This window comes from Caretta caretta, chromosome 20 (assembly GCF_965140235.1).
Source record: "Caretta caretta isolate rCarCar2 chromosome 20, rCarCar1.hap1, whole genome shotgun sequence".
NCBI classification, from domain to species: Eukaryota; Metazoa; Chordata; order Testudines; family Cheloniidae; genus Caretta; species Caretta caretta.
Window position 1 is genome coordinate 3,682,175 of NC_134225.1, and position 22,575 is coordinate 3,704,749.

The window sequence follows — 22,575 nt, forward strand, 5'->3', positions numbered from 1 at the left end:
CCCCCAGCCACCCCCAGCCACCTGCACCCCCCCAGCCACCCGCACCCCCCCAGCTATCCCAACCATCTGCTCCCCACAACCACCTGCACCCCCCAGCCACCTGCTCCCCCCAAGCACCTGCACCCCCCCCAGCCACCCCCATGCACCTGACCCCCTGTCCACCAACCTCAACCTGCGGCCTTGGCTTTTGGCCCAAACCCCCCCGTCCTTCCCCACAGCCTCAGGCGAGCTGGGCCTGCGCCGTGGGAGCCAGGCCCATTCCCGTCCCTGCAGTAACCCCCCCCCCTTGGCAGGCCCCCCCGGGGAGATGCCCAGCCTGTGCGGCCCGCCCCCCGCGGTCTCCCACCGCCGCGTCCTGGAGCTCTCCGCCAGCGACCTGGCCCCCGCTCCCCTGCTGAGCGACCGCCGCACCAGCTCCACCAGCTCCGTCAGCTCGGCCTACACCGTCAGCCGGCGCTCCTCGCTGGCCTCGCCCTACCCGCGGGCCCCCGAGGGGCCGGGGGGGCTCCCCAGCAGCCTGGGCCTGGCCGACGCCTACGACCCCCTCTCCCCCGACGCCTCCCGGCGCTCCAGCGAGGCCAGCCGCGGCGGGGGGCTGCCGGGCCTGACGCCGGCCCAGCAGCTCTACCTCCAAGCCAAGTACGCCGCGGCCACGGGCGGCCCCCCGCCCACCCCCTTGCCCAGCATGGAGCGGGCGGCCCTGAGGGGCAGGACGGGGTTCCCCGGGGACTACCCGGGCCCAGCCGTGCCGTCCTTCCTGGCCAACGGCTCCCTGCGGAGGCACAGTGCCAACGAGTCCCCCGGCTACAGCCTCCACCCGCACCTGGCGCCAGGGCACGGCACCCGGCGGGCCAGCGACCCCGCCCGGACGGCGGCCGAGCCGCAGGCCGCGCCCAAGGGGCAGCCCTTGAAGAGCCTGGGGAACATGAGCGCGTCGGCCGTGGGCGGGGTCGGCCTGCAGCCCCTCGGGGGCTCGGACGCCAGCCTGCAGCGTCACCTTTTCTCCCCTCGCCCGCCCAGCATCAGCGAGAACGTCTTCCTGGAGAGCGTGGCCATGGAGGGGCCCGGGGAGACCAGCCTGCTGGAGATGGAGCAGTACCTGGGCTACCCGGAGCAGGGCTTCCAGTGCCAGGGGCCGGGCATGGAGCTGCAGGGGGAGGGCACCTATATCGGTGCCCACAGGACCATGGGGGGCATGCAGCTGAACCCAGCTGCCCATGGGGAACTGGAGGGGGGCCTGGGGCAGCCTGATTACTCCCTCCCCCAGTGCCAGGTGAACCAGCACTTCCAGGGCATGCGCCCGCCCGATGCCAACATCCCCGTGCCCTGGGACGAGGCCACCCGGGGGAGCCTGGAGATGAACCCCATGGTGCCCAGCCCGGTGGCCAGCCGGCATTGCCACCACCGGTACCCGGCTCCCGGCGCCTGCGAGCCGCAGCCCAAGCACATGGGCATGTGCCCCCCGGGCGGGTTCGCTGGCGGGCAGCAGTTCGGCGAGCTCAGCCAGCTGCAGATCAAGGCTGAGCAGCAGCTGCCGGCACCAGTGCTGACCCCCTGCCAGAACGGGACGCACCCGGCTGCCATGCAGCAGTCGCCGGCAGCCCCCTTCGGCCAGCGCAGGGCCCTGCCGGCTGCCCCTGGCAGTGGGTACCAGGCCGAGCCCCAGCAGGGCTCCTGCTTCGCCATGACCCCCCCGGCCCGGCGGCCCCAGCCCCCCATGCTGCAGGTCAAGGAGCTGATGGTGCGGAATTACGTGCAGTCGCAGCAGGCGCTGATGTGGGGGGAGCAGCCGCAGCCCCCCCCAAAGGCCGGGGAGCCCATGATGGGGCTGGGCGGGGGGCCCAGGCACAGCCAGCCCCTGCGGCACCCCCCGGCGCCCCAGCCGTACCTCAGCCCCAAGTATGCTGGCTACCCGGCCAAGCCAGGGCACCCGCTGGGCCCGCCTGAGAACCAGGTCCCAGCCAGCCAGTGCTTCAACCCCGAGCTGGTGCCCCACCCGCCTGGCGGGCCCAAGACCCCCAGCAGACAGAATAGCCTGGTCTACATGGGCAGCCCAGGCCAGCCCAGCCCCTCCGGCGAGCCCCCCGAGGCCAGTCCCCGCAGGCTGCTGCGGCTGCCCCCGCTGCACGCCCCACCCGAGGGCCCCGCCGACGCGGCCCTGCTGTTCTACCCTGGGCACGGCCCCGTGCAGCCGGGGAAGGGCGCCCAGGGGCACCAGCCGGCCAGCTGCGGGGGCCAGGATCCTGGCAGGCCGTACGCCCCCGGCCTGGAGGGCCTCAAGCCTGACTCCTTCCCCTACCTGGCGCCGGAGGGGCAGGTCTCCAACAGCCTGGACTCACTGGACCTGGAGAACACACACCTGGACTTCACGGCCATCCTGGACGACCCGGAGCCCCCGGCCCTGAGCCCCACCCGGCTGCCCCCGCCCGGGCCCCCCAACATGGCCATCGGGGACATGAGCTCCATGCTGAGCTCGCTGGCTGGGGAAAGCCACTTCCTCAACACCCTGTCCTAAGGCACCCCCCCCCCACGCCCTCCCCGGGCACCCACCCACAGCGAGCAGGAAATGCCCGCCTCGACAGGCTTCCTGGCACCCTAATACAGGACCCCCCATGCACGGGAGAACGGGCGCCCCGACTGCCGGTGTCCCACCGTGGGTATGGGATGCTCCTAGCTATTAGGCAGCCACCCATCTGTCCATCCTTCCATCAGTCCATCCGTCCTTCCAGCCATCCACCCACCCATCTGTCCATCCCTCCCTCCATCCTTTCACCCATCCCTCCCTCCAGGGACTCCTCTGGTCTTTGTCCCAATGGAACGAGCCTCTGCCCCTCTCTGCACCCGCAGGGCAGACCCCTCCCAAGAACCTGCCCCCCTGAGCCCCCTCCCCTCTGCCCCATGCTCGATGGTGCACCTCACCCAGCGCTAGGCGGCTGGTGACCTTGCACCCGCCGGGTGACAGGGCTGTGAAAGGGAGGGGCCTAGGCCATCGAGGGATTTGAATCCCCAAACCCCTCTTGCCTCCAAACCGCCCTCCATCAGACACAGCAGCCCCCTCCTCCCCCCCGAATACCCTCCCTAGGCCCTTAGGGCTCTGTCCTGGGAGATGCCCTCCACCCCCATCCTACTCCACTCTGGGGGCCTCCAGTCTTTCCAGGGCAGAAGGGAGAGGGAGTGCCCATTATAAGCAGCTGTGCGTCCCACCCCGAGGCAGCTGCATGATCCCCAGGCTGTGGGGCAGGGGATCCTCACGGGCAGGGCCAAGTGGCTGCAGCCAATCCCAGCTCAACCAGACCAGGAATCTGTAGCCCATTCAACGCCCTGGGCTGGGGCTCGGCCCTGTCTCCCTCCTGCCCTCTGCTGTCCCGAGGCCAGGAAGGCAGTGACAGGCCATGAGGGGACCAGCCCCACACCACACTGCAAGTGCCCTGTGCCCTCCGTCCCTGCAGCGATGCCAGCATCCCATGCCAGGCTCCCCCCCCATGCCAGTGCCCTTCTCCCGTCAGATGCTGCATGCATATCCCTTCCAGAGACTCCCCATCCCATCCTATCACCCCTTCTCTGGGCCAGGGTCTGCTGCAATTTACGCCCCCCCCCCCCAATTCTGCCTCTCTCTCCCCCCACCGAGTGGCACCATGGGGGAGGGGCTCTCTGCAAAGTCTTAACTTAAAACTGAAAAACCAAAGAAAAATAATTTTAAAAAAACCAAACTCACCTAAAAAACCATCGTCCCGTTCTCCGTGTTTGGTCTGAGCGACTGGCAGGCACTCCCAGCTCCCCTGCCCGCGAGGGGCAGGAGATTTGATAGACAGGCTGGCGCGGGGAACGGCCAATGCCCCAACTCCTGGTGCCAGGCGTGGGCCCAGCGCTGGGCCACAGCTCGGTCGCACCTCTGTACATAGTGTATGTAAGTGTCCATGGGGTTTTGTACCTGTAAAGCACCGTTCTTGTCTTTTGATAGCAACAAACAATTCCAATACGAACTAATAATAATTAAACAAAAAATTCCTCAGGGAAGTGAAATTCTTGTTGATTCCCGGAGCAGCTAGAAGCCAAAGGATCAGAGCCCCATTGTGCCAGGCGCTGCCCAGACCCCAACCAAGATCAGGGCCCCGTTGTGCCAGGCGCTGCCCAGACCCCAACCTAGATCAGGGCCCCATTGCGCCAGGCGCTGCCCAAACCCTGACCAAGATCAGGGCCCTGTTGTGCCAGGCGCTGCCCAGACCCCAACCGAGATCAGGGCCCTATGTTTCTGTCTGTGGCTGTGGGACCTGCCACTTTGCCCTCCCCCCATCCCTTACTGGAGAGGATGGCGCGGCTGGGTCCTGGCCCAGCAGGGGCAGCTGGCAATATGGCAGTATTAGCATCTCTCACGAGCGTATTGGAGTAATGTTTTCCTTAAATCCCCAGCTCCCAGAGTCTAGGGATCAGGGGAGGATCCAGGCTTTCGTTTTCAAACCCCACATTTCTAGCGGAGAAAACCTGGGCCCCCCAAAGGCGCCGGCGCCAGGCTGTGACTTGCCAGTGCCCAGACTTTATTTGTTCTGAAAAAAAACTCAGGATTTTTAGGCCTTCCAGAGGACTGCTGCGTAATAGAGCCCCAGAGCTTTTTCCATCAGTACCTGTGTCTGGCAGGGCCCTGCACTCCGGCGTCAGGCGATGGGTCTCAGACTGCAGCATCCAGGCCGGCCCATCGGCGTCGGCATCTCTCGCCCTCCGACACTGTTCTTCTTGTCCAGAGCCCCGACGGCTTTCCCAAGGCACAGCCGCCAAGGATCAGGCCCACCCGCGCTGCCGGTCGCTTTGAATAACGAACCTGCAGACGCCGACTCCAGCTTTTGCCTCCCCACCGAACGCCATCCTTGGGTATTGGGCCTAAAGCCGCCCGACGTCATCTGCAGCGCCGGTGTTGGCAGCTGCCCGGGCCGTTGCCCGCGGATGGTGCCTGAGGCTTTCTGGACACGGCGTTGAATGCCGCCAGACATTCCAGCGACCGCCGCTCTCTGCGGGGCTTGTACCATCCGGGATACAAGTCCAGCAGCCAAGGGGTGGAGGCGGCCCAGCGGCAGGCCCCCCTCTCCCATGGGTGCATCGCGTCCCTTCCCACATTGGACTCTTGGGCCATCAAGCCTGGCGGCCGTGCAGAAACACACCAAATGGCGAACAATCACCACAGCCCATGGCTCAGCCAAGCGCTCAAGAAGGGGCCCCCGACGGCTGGCCCTCAGCAGACGCCACCCAGTGAATCTAGGGTGCCCTGGCTCGCCGAGCTCACCAGAGGGCAGCAAACTCACATGGACACTTCAGAGCCAGTGTCAAATAATTGCTTCAGAGGAACAGCCGTGTTAGTCTGTATTCGCAAAAAGAAAAGGAGTACTTGTGGCACCTTAGAGACTAACCAATTTATTTGAGCATGAGCTTTCGTGAGCCACAGCTCACTTCATCAGATGTTTACCGTGGAAACTGCAGCAGACTTTATATACACACAGAAATCATGAAACAATACCTCCTCCCACCCCACTGTCCTGCTGGTAATAGCTTATCTAAAGTGATCAACAGGTGGGCCATTTCCAGCACAAATCCAGGTTTTCTCACCCTCCACCCCCCCACACAAATTCACTCTCCTGCTGGTGCTAGCCCATCCAAAGTGACAACTCTTTACATAATCAAGTCGGGCTATTTCCTGCATAGATCAAGGTTTTCTCACATCCCCCCCACCCCCATACACACACAAACTCACTCTCCTGCTGGTAATAGCTCATCTAAACTGACCACTCTCCAGGTTTAAATCCAAGTTAAACCAGAACATCTGGGGGGGGGGGGGGGTAGGAAAAAACAAGAGGAAACAGGCTACCTTGCATAATGACTTAGCCACTCCCAGTCTCTATTTAAGCCTAAATTAATAGTATCCAATTTGCAAATGAATTCCAATTCAGCAGTTTCTCGCTGGAGTCTGGATTTGAAGTTTTTTTGTTTTAAGATAGCGACCTTCATGTCTGTGATTGCGTGACCAGAGAGATTGAAGTGTTCTCCGACTGGTTTATGAATGTTATAATTCTTGACATCTGATTTGTGTCCATTTATTCTTTTACGTAGAGACTGTCCAGTTTGACCAATGTACATGGCAGAGGGGCATTGCTGGCACATGATGGCATATATCACATTGGTGGATGTGCAGGTGAACGAGCCTCAGCCACACTATCAGAGGCTCGTTCACCTGCACATCCACCAATGTGATATATGCCATCATGTGCCAGCAATGCCCCTCTGCCATGTACATTGGTCAAACTGGACAGTCTCTACGTAAAAGAATAAATGGACACAAATCAGATGTCAAGAATTATAACATTCATAAACCAGTCGGAGAACACTTCAATCTCTCTGGTCACGCAATCACAGACATGAAGGTCGCTATCTTAAAACAAAAAAACTTCAAATCCAGACTCCAGCGAGAAACTGCTGAATTGGAATTCATTTGCAAATTGGATACTATTAATTTAGGCTTAAATAGAGACTGGGAGTGGCTAAGTCATTATGCAAGGTAGCCTGTTTCCTCTTGTTTTTTCCTACCCCCCCCCCCCCCAGATGTTCTGGTTTAACTTGGATTTAAACCTGGAGAGTGGTCAGTTTAGATGAGCTATTACCAGCAGGAGAGTGAGTTTGTGTGTGTATGGGGGTGGGGGGGATGTGAGAAAACCTTGATCTATGCAGGAAATAGCCCGACTTGATTATGTAAAGAGTTGTCACTTTGGATGGGCTAGCACCAGCAGGAGAGTGAATTTGTGTGGGGGGGTGGAGGGTGAGAAAACCTGGATTTGTGCTGGAAATGGCCCACCTGTTGATCACTTTAGATAAGCTATTACCAGCAGGACAGTGGGGTGGGAGGAGGTATTGTTTCATGATTTCTGTGTGTATATAAAGTCTGCTGCAGTTTCCACGGTAAACATCTGATGAAGTGAGCTGTGGCTCACGAAAGCTCATGCTCAAATAAATTGGTTAGTCTCTAAGGTGCCACAAGTACTCCTTTTCTTTTTGCAAATAATTGCTTGTGGCTCGGCACGGTTCACCTGCAGGACTCCACGCTGCAGGAGGACACTGAGGCCTCAGTTCCTCCAGGAGAGGACACCATGCAGTGGGGTTGTACAGCCCAGGGTTGAGCAGGGGTGCACGGCCCCGGGCGAGCATCACGTGCCCTCGCTAGGGGCTGGTCCCATTGCAGCTGCCACTGGGTGGGAACAGGGGCAGCCATGATGGGGGTTCTTGACTGCTAGGGTTCGGGGCTGGGCTCAGGAGGGAACGTTTCCCCCACACACTGTCGGGGCAGGAGCTGGGGGATGAAGCCTTCATCAGGCCAGCATTGTCAGGCTATCGGCTCCATGGGCCAGGTAGCTGCTGGGCGAGACCCCCTGGTTCAATGTGGGGTGAGTCCCAAAGCCCTTGCCCATAGGGCTCGGGAGGGGAGACCACCCTGGATGTGCTGCTAACCAAGCCCCAGCCCCTGAATCCTCCCCCACCATGGCTTCCCCCGTCCCCAGGCCTCTGGGGCTGGGGGCGCTGCCCTGGGTCCCGTCCAGCCATGGCTTTCTGGGAGCCGGGGGCCCAGCAGGGTCAGGGCTGCTGGACGGGCCCCCGCTTTGCGTGGGAAACCCTCCCCTGGCATCAGGGCTCGTGCCGTCACATCGCAAAGGCAGCTGGGGGGTCTGACCCGGGCCCCGGCCTCGCTGTGCCAGGGCTGGGCAGACACCAAGCAAGACGCAGTCCCCACCCCGGGAACCAGGCCCCCAGCTGAGATGGGGGCGTGGGCACTACCCAGCTAGAGTCCCCGAAGCTGCCCCCCATGTGTGGGCGCTGGGCAGGGGGGCAGAGGCTCTCTGCAGATCCACTCCCCCCCAGCTGGGCGCCCCTAAACTCTTCCGGGGCGATGTTTCCGGGCCAGGGCCCTCAGGGCAGGGGGGAAGGGCCCCATGGCCCCTTCCCAGGGCAGCGCTGGGGCCGGGCCCCCTACAAGCCCCCCGGCTCCCTCCCCAGCTGGGTCCCAGCCCGTCAGAGGAGCGTAGTGTTCTCCTGGCACATGGTGACAACGCCCCCACCTGGCCCTGCCCCCCCCCGGAGAGCGTGAGGTCATCGGGATCTGGGCCTCCCCACCCCCCTGCCTGCCCGTCTGAGAATTTCCCGGATTTCACTCTTATGCCTGCCCCCTCGCCCTGGGAACATCTGGCGGGGGGGGGGGGGGGGCGAGGGAGCGGCTGACGTCAGCCCAGCCTCCCCCACCCCCTCCCCGGAGTGCCCGGCTCTCTGCCCCTTGGCCAGACCCCAGCCTCATGGCACCCCATGTGCCAGGGCACAGCCGGGGCGGGGGGCTGAGGGGACAGGACTCCCCCCCCAACTGTCTGTGCTGAGTGGAGCAGGGTTTGGCGGGTGGGCTCTTCTGCAGCCTCCTCCCAACCCCGGGGGGCTGGGGGCGGCGGGGGCTCCTCAGGCCAGTCCCTCGCTCTGGGGAACGAGTTGAGGGGCTGGGGGCCTTTGGGGGGGGGGAACTCATTGGCAGGGGCAGGTGGGGGGATGCCCCACCCTTTGCACAGACCCGGGGCCCATCCAGGCGGAGCTCAGAGGAGCCCTCAGCCCCTCCCAACCCCCATAGCTGGGGCCCAGCTCAGGCTGCTGCCCCGGGCACTGGCTTTTGGGGCAGGCCCCTCGTGGGGGGAGGCTTTGGGGGTTTCCCTGGAGTTCCAGGCCACGGGGGGCAGGGCTGACCGTGCGGAAGGGGGAACAATTGTCCCGGGCCCCAAGCTCAGGGCCCCCGATGTGCTGGGGGGGCTCTGGTAAACAAAGGGGGGCTCATTTGGAAGCGGCAGGCACCTGAGAGCAGAGCAGGGGGCTCAGCCTGCACCTGGTCAGCACGTGTCCCCCAGGCCCCCCCACGATGGGCACTGACCCCCCCCGGCTGCGCTCCCTGCCTCCTGCCAGGGCAGGGGGGTTACGGGGGTGAGGGGGACACTCGCTCAGACAGGAGCCGGGGCCCCAGTCACAGAATTCCCGGACGAGCCAGACTGGGAGGTTGGGGGGCTGAGCCGGGGCAGCCCCCCAGCCCGAGGAAGCCGTGAGCGGGGGTTAGTCAGCACAAGATGCCGCAATCCAGCCTTGCTGCTCCGGCCGGGGGCACAGCCTGGCGCTCGCTCCCTTTCCCGGGGGACAGGATGTGGGGAGAGAGGCCGGGACACAGGGCAGGGGGAGCAAACCAGATGGGCGGTGATGGCGCTTTACATGGTTACAGCAGGGGGCTGGGAGCCAGGATGCCTGGGTTCTCTCCCCCCTGCCGGCTTTGGGAGGGAAGTGGGGCCCAGTGGTTAGAACAGAGGGCTGGGAGCCAGGACACCTGGGTTCTGCCCCCCGCCCCGGCTTTGGGAGGGAAGTGGGGCCCGGTGGTTAGAGCAGGGGGCTGGGAGCCAGGGTGTCTGGGGCTGGGGCAGCTGCACTGACTCACCCGCGGGTTCAGGCGTCACTTTCCAGATCCCCCGGGCAGGCAGAGAGTTTTATCAGCAAACAAATGTTCTGGTAACACCCGGTCCTCCCCCCCCACGCCACTCAGCTGCAGGGGGGTGGGGGGGGGGGAGGCAGGCCGGTGCGGAGTGGGGGCTGTCTGAGGTTGGTTCAGTAACTGTTCTAAGGAGGATCCAGGGCCGAGACTCTCAGGTAAGTCAGGCAAAGGATGTGTAAATCTTCCCCCACCCACCCCCCCACCCACCCCCAGCTCCACCGGTGCCCCTCACTCCCGACCGGCAGCCCCCCCGTCCATTCTGGGACAATGCTGCTGGACGGGCAGAGCGTTGGGGACACAGAGAAGCTCCCACTGGTGACTCATGTCCCTGGTGCAGGATTTTCACCCCATTCACCCCCCCTTCCTGCTCTCAATTGCCCTCCCCCCCAGTCCGGACACTCCGTTGAGAAGCTGCCCCCAGTTCGGCGGGGGGCGGGAGGGGAGGCTGTCCCTGGGGCAGCAGGGGGCTAGACTGGAGGGATCCCTAGCTGGGACGGTGCTTGGCTGGCTGGAAAGTCCCAGTAATGGGAAGATCTCAAAGCCCCCACCCTGTGCCCGCCGGGTCCTGAAAGCCTCACCCCCCTGTCCTACAGGTGGGGGAACCAAGCCACACGTCCAGGGTCACACAGGGAGCCAGTGGCAGAGGGAGGGCTAGAACCCAGGTGTCCGGGACCTCCTTGGGCTGGGCGGGGTGGGGCCAGAGGGCAAAGCGGTCCAAGTGAGGGGTGCTGCTGGGGGGCAGGCATTCCCCAAAGCCCATGTGGGGGGAGGGCATCTGCAAGAAACAGCCTGAGCTAAGCTGCCTATGGGCGGGTCCCTCCTCCCACGACGCCCGTGCCATGATGCCATCATGCCTGGCCCGGGCACCGGGCTCTGGGATCCCCAGGCCCAGCTAACGCCAGCCCAGCCTAGGCGCGCCAGGAGGCATCAGGGTGCTGGGGGCCAGTGTGAGCTAACAGCTGAGGGGAAGGCGGGAGCTCCTGCTCTGATGTCATGGGGTGATGATGTCATAGCACTGGTGATGTCACGGCCCTACTGAGCGGCTACAAGATTCCCACCACAGCCTTCACGACCTCTTAGCCAATAGGATCCCGGGATGAAGATTAACCCCTTCCGCTCTGCCCTGCTCCTGCCTCCGGCCATCCCCACTCAGGCCCAGAGCCTGGGAACCAACCTGCCCCGGGGAGCGAGGCAGCGGGAGGGGATCCAAGGGGGGCTGGCTTCAGGGCAAGCAGGGCCTGGGGCTCCAGGCCGCTGCCCATTTCGCAGCAGGAGGAAACTGAGGCAGAGAGAGGGGAAATGACACACCCCAGTACTGGCTGCCCGGCCAGGGGCTACGTGAGTGGCTAGTGAGCGCTGTTCTGGCCGTGAGGTGGGGGGGGACCAGGGGTGGGGGAGGGGTGCGCCCCGTCCTGGCTTTCCTGTTAAAACTCACGTGTGACCTTTCCCCGGCACAGTGGAAAGCCAGGTGTGAGGCCGCCCCCAGGCGGGTGAGCTGAGGCGAGAGGCGCTTGAGGCAAGAGGTGACCACAGTCACATCGCAGTCTGGGGGGGAGGTGCTGGGGGGGCCGCAAAGGGGGGGTGACGGCATCAGTGCACATCGCCATGCGAGCGGCCGGCCTGCCAGGCCCAGCCCTCAGCCCCCCAGCTGGAGCCAGGCCCCACGTGGAAATGGTTGGACCCCCCTGGGCTTTGCTGGCTCATGCCGGCCCGGCTCCCTGGTTCCTCACCCAGCCCCACAGCAGGGGGCCGGAATCTCCCCCCAAACCGCCCCCCAAAGCTCCCAGCCCTGCGCGGCACTGGGCCTCCTCCCCGGCCACCTTGGCCCCCAGACGTGAGTAACCAGGGAGGAAATCGCTGTGACTGGATCCACCCACATCACGGGGGGGGAAATCCAGCCAGTGCCCCCAGCTGCATGCAAAGTGTCATTTTCCTACAAGCCCCCCCCCATAGCCAAGCCCCCCCGGCTATGGTTGGCAGCCACCCGCCCCCCACTGCCTGCACCCCTGGGGTGCCCCCGCCCCCCACTTGCTGCACCCCTGAGGTGCCCCCCCACCTTCTGCTCCCCTGGGGTGCTCCCTGCCCCCTACTGCCTGTACCCCTGGGGGGCTTCCAGCGCCCCCCCCACCCACTTACTGCCCGCAGGCCCCTCTGCGGGGAGCGGACACCCCCGGGCCGCTCCCTCCTCGCCCCGCCCGAATCCCGCCCCCGCCGTCGGGGCGGGTCCGGGCCGCGGCCCGGGGCACCCCGCACTCAGCCCGCGGAGCCGGCGGCAGCCCCGCACCATGGCCCCGGCGCCCCGCAGGAAGCAGCCGGAGCCCCGCCGGAGACGCGGTGAGGAAGCGGCCGGGCTCTGCCCCCGGGGGCCGGTTCGCAGGAGTGGGGCTGGGCTGAGGGGCTCTTTGTGGGTCAGGGAGCAGAGGGGGGCTAGGAGTGGAGTGGGGGGGCTGGGGGCTGGGAGGGGAGTGGAGTGGGGGGTGAGCTGGGGGGCTGGGAGCAGAGGGCGGGGCTGGGATCAGAGGGGGGCTAGGAGTGGAGTGGGGGGGCTGGTGGCTGGGAGGGGAGTGGAGTGGGGGGTGAGCTGGGGGGCTGGGAGCAGAGGGGGGCTAGGAGTGGAGTGGGGGGGTGGCTGGGAGGGGAGTGGAGTGGGGGGTGAGCTGGGGGGCTGGGAGCAGAGGGGGGCTAGGAGTGGAGTGGGGGGGCTGGTGGCTGGGAGGGGAGTGGAGTGGGGGGTGAGCTTGGGGCTGGGAGCAGACGGGGCTGGCTGGGGGGCTTTGATGATTGTGTTTATTAATTAGCAAATGAATTAGCGACGTGGGGGAAGCAGAGTCGGATTCCTCCTTCCACTCTGAGGGTCTCGGGGGCACAGGGCTGGTGACCCTGGGGCTGGGTCGGTCACTGGGGGAGTTTCACTCCGCTCCAGGTGCCCGCTGGGCGGGGGTGGGGGAGTAGGCTGGTGTGTACGGTGTGCATAGTGTGTGTGTGTCAGGCTCATGTGTGGCGTGTGCACGTCCAGCGGCTGTGCAAGGGATGGGTGTACATCGGGTGGGTGTGCAAGAGGGGCGTGTCAGGGTTGGGCATGGGGGGTGTGCGCATCAAGCGGTTGTGTGTGGTGGGTGTGTCAGGGGCCTGTACGTGCTCTTGCCCAGCAATTGCTCTTTGCTAGTAATTTCCTGGCCGGGGTGGGGTGTGAGCCGGTGGGGGCCATCGCTGCAGGGGCCCCCCACTGGAGGGTCTCCTGGGGGCCCTGGGGAGGGGTGTCCCAGTCCCTGGGCTCCTGGGCCCATCCCCCTCGTGGAGGTGGGGCGGGGGTCAGGGCAGTGTACCGGGGGCCCAGCTCGTGCCCACAGAGCAGTGCGGCCCCAGGGCAGGATATGGGGCTCCTGCGGTGGCTGGCCCTGCCATGTGGCCGAACCATGCCCAGCGATTCTCCACCCATCTGCTCCGCGTCCTCCCAGCCCCACCCTGCCGCGACTGCTGGCCTCCAGCTACAGACGGGGAAACTGAGGCCCAGAAAGGGGGGAGGGAGTCACCCCAGGTCACACAGTGAGTCGGGGCAGAGCTGAGGATAGAACCCAGGAGTCCTGACTCCCCCCTCCCCCTGTCTAACCGCTAGCCCAACTCCCTCCCCTCCGAGAGCCGGGAATGGAAGCCAGGAGTCCTGGGCCCAGCCTTTCTCTCATTTCTTGGCGTGAGATTTAACATGCAGCCAAGTCTCTGTCACGTCCGACCTCCTGGGAGCCCTGCCCTGTGGTGCCCGGTCCATCTGGCCGTGAGCCTGGGGCATGGGGCGGTGGGGGCCCCAGGGCCTGCGGGGGGGCCGGAGCCGAGCAGCTGAGCTCCCCGGGGTGGAGGCTGCGGCCGGTATCTCAGCTGGTACCTGCCTCGTACAGGTACCACCCCACGCGCATCTTCAAAGGCCCCTGATGGGTGGGGCTGGCCCGGGGGCGCCAGGCTGGGCCGTGTGCCCGGGAGCCCTGCTGCATGGCTGCCCCGGGCACCTGGCTCAGGGAGGGGGGCTGCACCAAGCAGGGCCCGGTGGGAAGGGGTGCCGGGGACCCCAGGCAGCAGGACCCAGGGTCTGGGGAGGGAGGGACGGACGCCGGGTCCCTGCTCCTCTCTTGCCCCACTTGGGACAACGCCCCAACTTGATGGCCTGGAACAGGGCCAGCCTGGCCAGGTTTTGCCCGCTTACGCACTGCCCCCCTCCCACTGCCTCCAGCACCCGCTGCCCCCACCCCCCATTGCCCCTCCCCCCCAGCACACGCTGCCCCTCCCCCCCAGCACACGCTGCCGCTCCCCATCAGCACACTGACCCCGCCTCCCACTGTCCCCCTGCAGAGGGTGCCCCCAGGGCTGGGCTAGCGGGGGGGGGGGGCTGCGGGTTGGGAGTGAGGGGCACTGGCACGGCTGGGGTGTGTGTGCGAAGTTTGACAACTCCCTCGCTGTCTGAGACTCTGACTGGAGTTGACCCCGATGCCCAGGCGGGTCCCTGTGTTTGGCAGCTACCTCTGAGTCCCCCCCCATGTGAGTGTGTGAAACCACTGCCCAGCACCGCCCCCCCCCCCCAGCCCAGCACCATCCCCCCCCAGCCCAGCGCCTGCGTGTTACTGTGCATCTGGGTGTCTGACTGCGTGTGCGTGTGTGTGACTGTGTGTCTGTGAACATGTGGGACTGCAGGACCCCGTGTCTTCTCCCGTCCCTGGTACCCCCCCCAGGGCTGGTCCCCCCCATTCCTGGGTGGGTTGGAGCTCTGGCCATGGGACAGTGGTGTCGGCCCGTCCCCACCCAGGGCAGTGACCCTGCCAGGCCCGGGCGGTCTCGGCGCCAGGGGATGAGCCTGCCCCACGCTGCCCCCTGAGCCAGCTATTCCCTGCCCCCTGGGCACTGATGTGGGGCTGGGAGCCCAGCTCAGGGTTTCCACCCCCCTCCCCTGGGCTGCGTCAGGGGCCAGGCTTGGGAACATTCAGCTCCCACCCATGCTGCCCGGCTCGGCGCCCTCCCCTCCGCTCCCCCCACCCTGCGGTGTCCATCTGTTCTCACGGGATCCCCAGCAGGGCGGGGGCTGGCCAGGCAACTGAGCCAGTGAGCTGGGAAGGAAACGGCCCCTTCTCCGCACGCGAGCGAGCGCCCGCCGGGGTGTGCGGCCTGCCAGCCCCGTGGCTCCGTGCCAGCTACGGACCCTCCTGGGGGCACCTGGCTGGGCCCCACGGGCTGACATGGCTCCCCACCCCCAGCTCTGCCGGTGCCCCTCACTCCCGACCCGCAGCCCCCTGCCAGCCCAGCCCTGGGCTCTGCCCCCCCACCCAGCTCTGCCGGTGCCCCTCACTCCTGACCCGCAGCCCCTGCCAGCCCAGCCCTGGGCTCTGCCCCCCCACCCAGCTCTGCTGGTGCCCCTCACTCCCGACCCACAGCCCCTGCCAGCCCAGCCCTGGGCTCTGCCCCCCCCACCCAGCTCTGCCGGTGCCCCTCACTCCCGACCCGCAGCCCTCTGCCAACCCAGCCCTGGGCTCTGCCCCCCCATCCAGCTCTGCCGGTGCCCCTCACTCCTGACCCGCAGCCCCTGCCAGCCCAGCCCTGGGCTCTGCCCCCCCACCCAGCTCTGCCGGTGCCCCTCACTCCCGACCCCCAGCCCCTGCCAGCCCAGCCCTGGGCTCTGCCCCCACACCGGGCTCTGCCGGTGCCCCTCACTCCCGACCCGCAGCCCCTGCCAGCCCAGCCCTGGGCTCTGCCCCCCCACCCAGCTCTGCCGGTGCCCCTCACTCCCGACCCGCAGCCCCCTGCCAGCCCAGCCCTGGGCTCTGCCCCCCCACCCAGCTCTGCCGGTGCCCCTCACTCCCGACCCGCAGGCCCTGCCAGCCCAGCCCTGGGCTCTGCCCCCCCACCCAGCTCTGCCGGTGCCCCTCACTCCCGACCCGCAGCCCCTGCAGCCCAGCCCTGGGCTCTGCCCCCCCACCCAGCTCTGCCGGTGCCCCTCACTCCCAACCCGCAGCCCCTGCCAGCCCAGCCCTGGGCTCTGCCCCCCCATCCAGCTCTGCCGGTGCCCCTCACTCCCGACCCGCAGCCCCTGCCAGCCCAGCCCTGGGCTCTGCCCCCCCATCCAGCTCTGCCGGTGCCCCTCACTCCCGACCCGCAGCCCTAGTCAGAGGTGAGGATGGGGCCAGGTTCCCTCCAGCATGGAGAGTCTGTGCCCCGGGGTGGGGGCAGGGGGGGCTGGAGCTCCCCACCCCCTCAGGCCAAGAGCAGCCTCCTCGGGCAGGAAGTGAAACAGCTTCTCCTGGAAACCTCCCGTCACACCTCCCCTCCCCCAACTCCTGGCATGACGGGGCAGGGGCAGCCCCACTGGGCAGGGGCAGCCCCATAGAAGCTGCGGGGCGGGGGGGGGGGGGAAGGGAGTCCGTCTAAGGAAAGCAAAAGTCCTGCAAGGTGGGGAACAGGGAGGTGAAGTTGGAGCCTAGAGGGGCCCCCACCCAGCTCTGCCGGTGCCCCTCACTCCCGACCCGCAGCCCCCTGCCATCCAGCCCTGGGCTCCCCCCGTCAGCCCCCTGGTGACTGTCTGTGCTACTGGTGGCTGGTGCCAGAGGCAGGCCAGGCTCGGGGGAGGAGCGTGTGGCGGCGAGGGGGCATGTGCCCAAGGTGCTAACCCCATCCCCGGCTGTCTCCCCGCCCCGCGCTCCTGCCACCCTGGTGGAGATGGCATCACGGCTGCAGCGAGGGGCTGCCAGCTCCCTGCCCCCGCCTTGATGGGCCTCGGGGAGTTTCCAGGCCTCGTTCCGCCCTCCTTGTCCCCAAGGGCCCTGCTCCTCCGGCCCCCCGCGGATCTCGCTTGTGGTGAGTCTGACTCAGAACAGAACAGGCCATGCCAGCCCTTGCCCCTGCCCAGGGAGACTTGGGCAGCAGGCCCTGCCCCCCCCCCACTCCCGGCCACCAGGGCGAGCGGCCCTGTGCCCCGGAGACCCTACAATAACAAGCCAGGGCGAGCATCTGATGGGATGGGGGGGATCCGCCTCCAGCCTCCTCCAGGTTATTATAATTATGTGTTTGCATGTGCAGTGAATGGGGGGGGGGTGTCATGCGGGTGTGTTACTGTGACACGTGCCCGTGAACTGGAAGGGGGTTCAGGGCGCCCTGCATCTGTCTGCGCCGGCGGGGGGGGTGGGGGGTTTAACCCTCGCAGGCCTGGCTCTCTCTGTCCAGCTGGTATTTCTGGTCCTGCCCCAGGTGCGGGCGCTCTCTGGTTGCCCAGGGCACCTGGAGGGGGAATTCCCGGGGCTGCCGGGAGCCAAAGCCCTTTCGCCTGTCCAGGGCCCCTCCAGCCGTGGCGGGGGGCTGCAGGACAGGCAGCCTCTCCTCCCAGCCCCCGGCGAGGGTTTTCAGGGCTGGCGGGGACAAACACACACACACACCCCCCCCCCACCAGCTGCTCCCCTGGGATCCCTCCCCCCCCATGACACCCCTGTGGGGCCAAGCGTTCCCTGCAACCTCTCTTCCCACAGCAGGGCAGCGCTGAGTCCACGACCCCACCCAGGTGGGGGCCGAGTGCCTGGGCCGATTTCCGCCCCCCTCCCTATGGGGGGCTGCTGGGCCTCGGTGCAGGGCCCAGGGCTTGGCCTGGGGCGTTTTCACACCTGTTGCTGCAGCGCCCGGCTGAGGCTGGGGCCGGATGTGCAAGGGGAGCTCCACCCGACCTGCCTGGGCCACAGGGAGGGTGGCTAGCGGTGAGTCTCCCCAGAACCTGCCCTGGGGCTCCACAAGGCCGTGTGGGGCTGGAGCTGCTGGGCCAGGCAGGTGATGGACGGGGTGATTCGGGCTTGCCCGAGTTTCTCTCCCCGTCCCTGACCGGCTCCAGTCTCTCCTGCTGCAGCGCTGGCTTTCAAGGGGGACGGGGACCCACAGGAGACTGAGCTGAGCCAGGGCCCCAGCCCCACGGCTGCCCTCCTGCCAGCGCCCGGAGACCAAGGCGGGGCTGCAGCCGAAATGCAGCAGAGACGCAGCCATCCGGACCCCAACCATGGTAAGTCCTAGCGGCAAACTCCACCTTCAGCACCAGCCTGGCCCCTTCCAGGGGGTGTCCCAGCCTGGGGCTGCCCCACAGCTCTGCTGGTGCCCCTCACTCCCGACCTGCAGCCCCTGCTAGCCCAGCCCTGGGCTCTGCCTCCCCAGCTCTGCCGGTGCCCCTCACTCCCGACCCGCAGCCCCTGCCCGCCCAGCCCTGGGCTCTGCCCCGCCAGCCCTGCCGGTGCCCCTCACTCCCGACCCACAGCCCCCTGCCAGCCCAGCCCTGGGCTCCCCCCAACCCAGCTCTGCTGGTGCCCCTCACTCCCGACCCGCAGCCCCTGCCAGCCCAGCCCTGGGCTCTGCCCCCCCAGCCCTGCCGGTGCCCCTCACTCCCGACCCGCAGCCCCTGCCCGCCCAGCCCTGGCTGGTGCTGTGGCTGGCGACGCTGCTCTCTCTCCCCAGGTCGGACTCCGGAGCCCCCCGGAGCCCTGGCGCCATGGCCGGGTGCCCCCCCCTGCGAGTGCGGATCTCGCCCCTTCGTCTGCCTGAGCCCGCGCACCCGGCTCCAGCCCCAGGGGGCCCTGGGCGGCCCGGCCCAGCTCAGCCGGCCCCCAGCGCCCCCCACCCCCAGCCAGGTACGGCACAGCGGGGGGCGGGGGGAGCACCGGGGGCTGGGCATCGCCAGCCGCAGGGGCTCGGTCACCGGGAAGGTCGGGGGAGGCTGAGCCCCGAGGGGAGCTGGGGGCCGAGGGAGCCAAGGGGAAGCTGGGGCGGGGGCAGTGGGGGAGGGCGGAGAGAGCTGGGGGGCTCTGTCCAGCCCCTAACGAGGGGGGTTTGTCTCGGGGCAGACGGAGACACGTCGGTTTGGGTGCCCGGCTTGCGGGAAGGGCTTCAAATACAAACACCACCTGAAGGAGCATGAGCGCATCCACAGCGGTGAGACCCCCCCGCCCCCCTCTGTCCCCCCCCCCACTGTGCCCCCCACTGTCGGCGCATCACAGCGGTGAGACCCCCCCGCCCCCTCTGTCCCCCCCACTGTCGGCGCATCACAGCGGTGAGACCCCCCCGCCCCCCTCTGTCCCCCCCACTGTACCCCCCCACTGTCGGTGCATCCACAGCACGGAGACCCCCCCGCCCCCCTCTGTCCCCCCCACTGTACCCCCCCACTGTCGGTGCATCCACAACACGGAGACCCCTCAGTCTCCCCCCCAGTCAGCGCATCCACAGTGCGGAGGGCCCCCCAACCTCCCATGCAGCCCATACCCCCGTGTCCCAGCGTTCAGAGTGAGAGCGGGGGGCTGGGATAGTGGCGGGGGGGACAGGCCCTGCCTCTCTTTTTCTCACCTCCAGCGGCTCTCAGAGCTCGTGTTACTCCCCCCCCGGCCCGTGTCTGTCCGTCTGTCCCACCCCCAGCACTGACCCCTGTCTCCGTCCCCCCAGGCGAGAAGCCCTACGAATGTGCCACCTGCCAGAAGCGCTTCTCCCATTCGGGCTCCTACAGCTCGCACCTCAGCGCCCACCGCTGCCTGCTGCCCGCCCCCGACTCCCCGGCCCCGTGGGAGAGCCGCCCATGTGCTGCCAGGCCCCGGGGGGGCCAGGCGGGGGGCTGTGGGGCCTATGGCCCGGACCTCAGCTCCCTGCACAGCCCCGGCCCGGCCCGGCCCCTTCCGGGCCCCCCTGACCCGGGAATGGAGGGACCCAGGGACACCAATGTGCCAGGGTCTGGCCCTGACCAGGCCCCCCCCGAGACCCCCACCATGGAGCAGCCCTTGGACCTGTCTCTTCCCAAGCCCAGCCCGGTGCCCTCGGAGGAGCCCCCGACCCGGCTGCCCTATGAGCCCCTCTACATGGCCACCTCCCTCTTCCCAGCCTTCCTGCCCAGCACCCTCAGCCATCTCCTCCCGCACGGGGCCCCTCGGCTGCACGGGAACCCGGAGCTGCCGGCCCCCCAGTTCCTGCCTTTTCTGCTCTACCCGTATGGGGCGGAGGCAGGGCCGGCACTGACCACGGGCCACTGGGAGCAACACGGGCCTCTGGTGAGAAACTGCCCTGGGAAAGCGGGGCTGCGGGTCAGGAGTGAGGGGCACCGGCAGAGCTGGGGGGGGGGGAGCCCAGGGCTGGGGGCTGGCAGGGGCTGCGGGTCAGGAGTGAGGGGCATCGGCAGAGCTGGGGGGTGAGGTGGGGAGTCTGGGGCTGAGCTAGCAGGGGCTGTGGGTCAGGAGTGAGGGGCACCGGCAGAGCTGGGGGGGGGGGGGGGGAGTCTGGGGCTGAGCTAGCAGGGGCTGTGGGTCAGGAGTGAGGGGCACCGGCAGAGCTGGGGGTGGGGGAGCCCAGGGCTGGGGGCTGGCAGGGGCAGTGGGTCAGGAGTGAGGGGCACCGGCAGAGCTGGGGGGGGGGAGCCCAGGGCTGGGGGCTGGCAGGGGCAGTGGGTCGGGAGTGAGGGGCACCGGCAGAGCTGGGGGGTGTTGCTGGCAGAGGCCCCCCCTTTCCCTGGTTTGGCCCTTGCCGGCCGTGGGGGGCTGCGGAGCTCCCAGTCTTGGCCCCACTGACGGCCCCGTTCACCCCCCCAGGGAGCCGGCGGGGCTGGGTGGCGCCCCCTGCAGGCGGGCAGGGAGCCGGGGGGCAGCCGGAGGCGGCTGCGGAGGACCCCCGAAGGGCTGTATCTGTGTGAGCTCTGCCCCAAAACCTTCCGGAAGAGCAGCTCCCTCCTGCGGCACCAGTACGAGCACACGGGTGAGCTGGGGGGTCGCCTGGGGTTGGGGAGACGGGGGGGAGAGCCCAGCGAGGGGGGCCGGGATTGGGGAGACGGGGTGGGGAAGCCCAGCAGGGGGAGGCTGGGGTTGAGGAGACGGGGTGGGGGAGACAGGGGGGGAGCCCAGCGGAGAGGCTGGGGTTGGGGAGATGGGGGAAGCCCTGTGGGGGGGGGGGGTTGGGGAGACGGGGTGAGGGGGAAGCCTGGTTGGGGAGATGCGGGGGGAGGCTAGGTTTGAGGAGATGGTGGGGGGAGCCCAGCAGAGAGGCTGGGGTTGGGGAGATGGGGGGGGGGAGGCTGGGGTTGAGGAGACGGGGTGGGGGGAAAGCCCAGCGGGGGGGGCCGGGGTTGAGGAGACGGGGGGGTTTGAGGAGACGTGGGGGGAGCCCAGCGGAGAGGCTGGGGTTGGGGAGATGGGGGGAGACGGGGTGGGGGGGGAGCCCAGCGGGGGGGTTTGAGGAGACGTGGGGGGAGCCCAGCGGGGGCGGCCGGGGTTGGGGAGACGGGGGAAGCCCTGTGGGGGGGGTTGGGGAGACGGGGTGGGGGGGAGCCCAGCGGGGGGGTTGGGGAGACGGGGGGCGGGGGGTCCCCGCACTGACGTGCCCGTCCCCACAGGGAGACGCCCGCACCGCTGCCCGCTCTGCCCCAAGGCCTTCAAGCACAAGCACCACCTGGGGGAACACGCCCGGCTGCACTCCGGGGAGCGCCCCTTCCAGTGCGCCCGCTGCGCCCGCCGCTTCTCCCACTCCGGCTCCTACTCTCAGCACCTCAACCACCGGCAGGGCTGCTGCCGGGCCTGGGGCGCCCCCGGCCCCCGCGGGGAGACCCCCGTGCCCAGCCACGCCCCCCAGGGGGAGACCCCAGCCCCCGCCCCCCGTGGGGAGACCCCTGCCCCTCTCGGGGAGACCCCCGTGCCCAGCCACGCCCCCCAGGGGGAGACCCCAGCCCCCGCCCCCCAAGGGGAGACCCCCGCCCCACACGGGAAGATCCTGGTCCCCGCCCCCCAAGGGGGAGACCCCAACCCCCTGTCGCCAAGGTGACACCCTCCCCTCCCCCCACAGGAAGACCCCAGCCCTCGCCCCCCACCGGGAGACCCTCGCCCCTACCCCCTGTCACCAGGGCAACACCCCGGCCCCCATCCCCCACAGCAGACCCCTGGTACTGCCCACAGTCTCCAGGGCGACACCCCGGCCACCAGCGGGCGACCCTCACCCCCACCCCTGTCCCCCGCAAGGAGACCCTGCCCCCCGACCCCTGCCCACTGTGGGCACCAGAACCTCAGGGAGACCCCACCCCACCACTGGCCCCAGGACTCGGCCCCATGGAGATGCTGCTCCCCACCCCCTGCGACTCCCCCATGTGTCTGCAGGGGGGTCGGGCCACAGGCCAGGGCCCCATCAGCGCCAGGTGCCCTCAGGCCCGGCCCCTCAGCGCCGGGCTGGGCAGCTGGGCAGGCACGTCCTGGAGCTAGTTGCGGCTCCCTGCCCCTCTGGGCGGGCACCATGGGCACCCTGCCCCAGAGCCCGACGTTGACGCTGCTCAGCAGAGCCTAGTGGCAAAGCTTTCCTGCCCTCCCGCTGCCCCCCCTCCCCCCCCGACCTGTTCCCGGGGCACCCAGGGAGTTTCGTTCTGCAGCCCACGAAGGAGCCCAACAGGATGTGTGTGCGCGGGGGGGGGGGGTGGTCTGATTGTAAACTGGTGAGAGAAATCAATAAATCAATAACCACGCCCCCTCGGCATGGCTGGGTCCCGTGCGGAGCGGGGCCAGTGCCCGCAAGACAGTGGGGCGGGGGGCAATGGGGTTGGTGCCCCCAAGGGCCTCCTGGCTTCTATCCTCAGGGAGGGGAGTGGGGGGGGCCAATGGGTTAGAGGGGAAGCAATTGGGGGAGGGACTAGCAGCCTAACTGACCCCTCTGCCTGGTCCCTTGGGACCCCCCACCTCCAGGTCACAGTAACTGGGGTGACCCCCTGTCACGAAGTCCCCGGGTGATGCTCGGGAACTGCTCCCCATGAAGCCAGGCAGGACTCTGGGGAGTCTCCTCTCAGGGAGCAGCCTGTCTGCAGGACACACAGCTCCCCCGGCTCCACCTTCCTGGGTCTGACCTCGGAGCATTCAGCATCCTCTGCCTCTCCGTGCGCTTCCCACAGCGAGTCCGCTCAGGCGGGGCTCCTGGGGAAGCCAGAGGGTCCTGCACCCCAACTTCGCAGTCAGACGTGACTCTCAGCCAGCCAGTAAAACAGAAGGTTTATTAGACGACAGGAACATGGTCTAAAACAGAGCTTGCAG

General features: G+C 67.7%; 2 protein-coding genes across 3 annotated transcripts in view; both read left to right on the forward strand.

Moving 5' to 3' along the window:
* GLI1 (GLI family zinc finger 1) overlaps positions 1–4,017 on the forward strand; it is a 41,770-nt gene extending 37,753 nt beyond the window's left edge. The window contains exon 12 of the mRNA XM_048832182.2: positions 294–4,017. Within this exon, the coding sequence (XP_048688139.2) occupies positions 294–2,515 (2,222 nt within the window). The 3' untranslated portion in view covers positions 2,516–4,017. The remainder of the gene's footprint in view (positions 1–293) is intronic.
* A 7,773-nt stretch (positions 4,018–11,790) lies between these two features.
* On the forward strand, positions 11,791–22,016 carry LOC125627744 (uncharacterized). Of its 2 annotated transcripts, none has more exons than XM_048832214.2 (7): positions 11,791–11,872; positions 17,403–17,552; positions 17,999–18,171; positions 18,385–18,472; positions 18,977–19,572; positions 20,107–20,269; positions 20,904–22,016. In XM_048832214.2, the coding sequence occupies exons 1-7, from the start codon at positions 11,824–11,826 to the stop codon at positions 21,326–21,328; spliced, it is 1,644 nt and encodes a 547-aa protein (XP_048688171.2). In that variant the 5' UTR covers positions 11,791–11,823; the 3' UTR covers positions 21,329–22,016. The 2 variants fall into 2 exon arrangements, with proteins under 2 accessions (XP_048688171.2, XP_074977776.1); XM_075121675.1 differs by having other exon boundaries at positions 19,406–19,572.
* Positions 22,017–22,575: the final 559 nt, after the last annotated feature.

What these genes read in the sequence shown, in the direction of transcription:
- LOC125627744 (XM_048832214.2), top strand. Translation starts at nt 11,824, where the DNA reads ATGGCCCCGGCGCCCCGCAGGAAGCAGCCGGAGCCCCGCCGGAGACGC. An exon ending in CCATCCGGACCCCAACCATG is followed by an intron (nt 17,553 to 17,998) that starts GTAAGTCCTAGC and finishes CTCTCTCCCCAG; the next exon opens with GTCGGACTCCGGAGCCCCCC. An exon ending in GCACCAGTACGAGCACACGG is followed by an intron (nt 20,270 to 20,903) that starts GTGAGCTGGGGG and finishes CCGTCCCCACAG; the next exon opens with GGAGACGCCCGCACCGCTGC.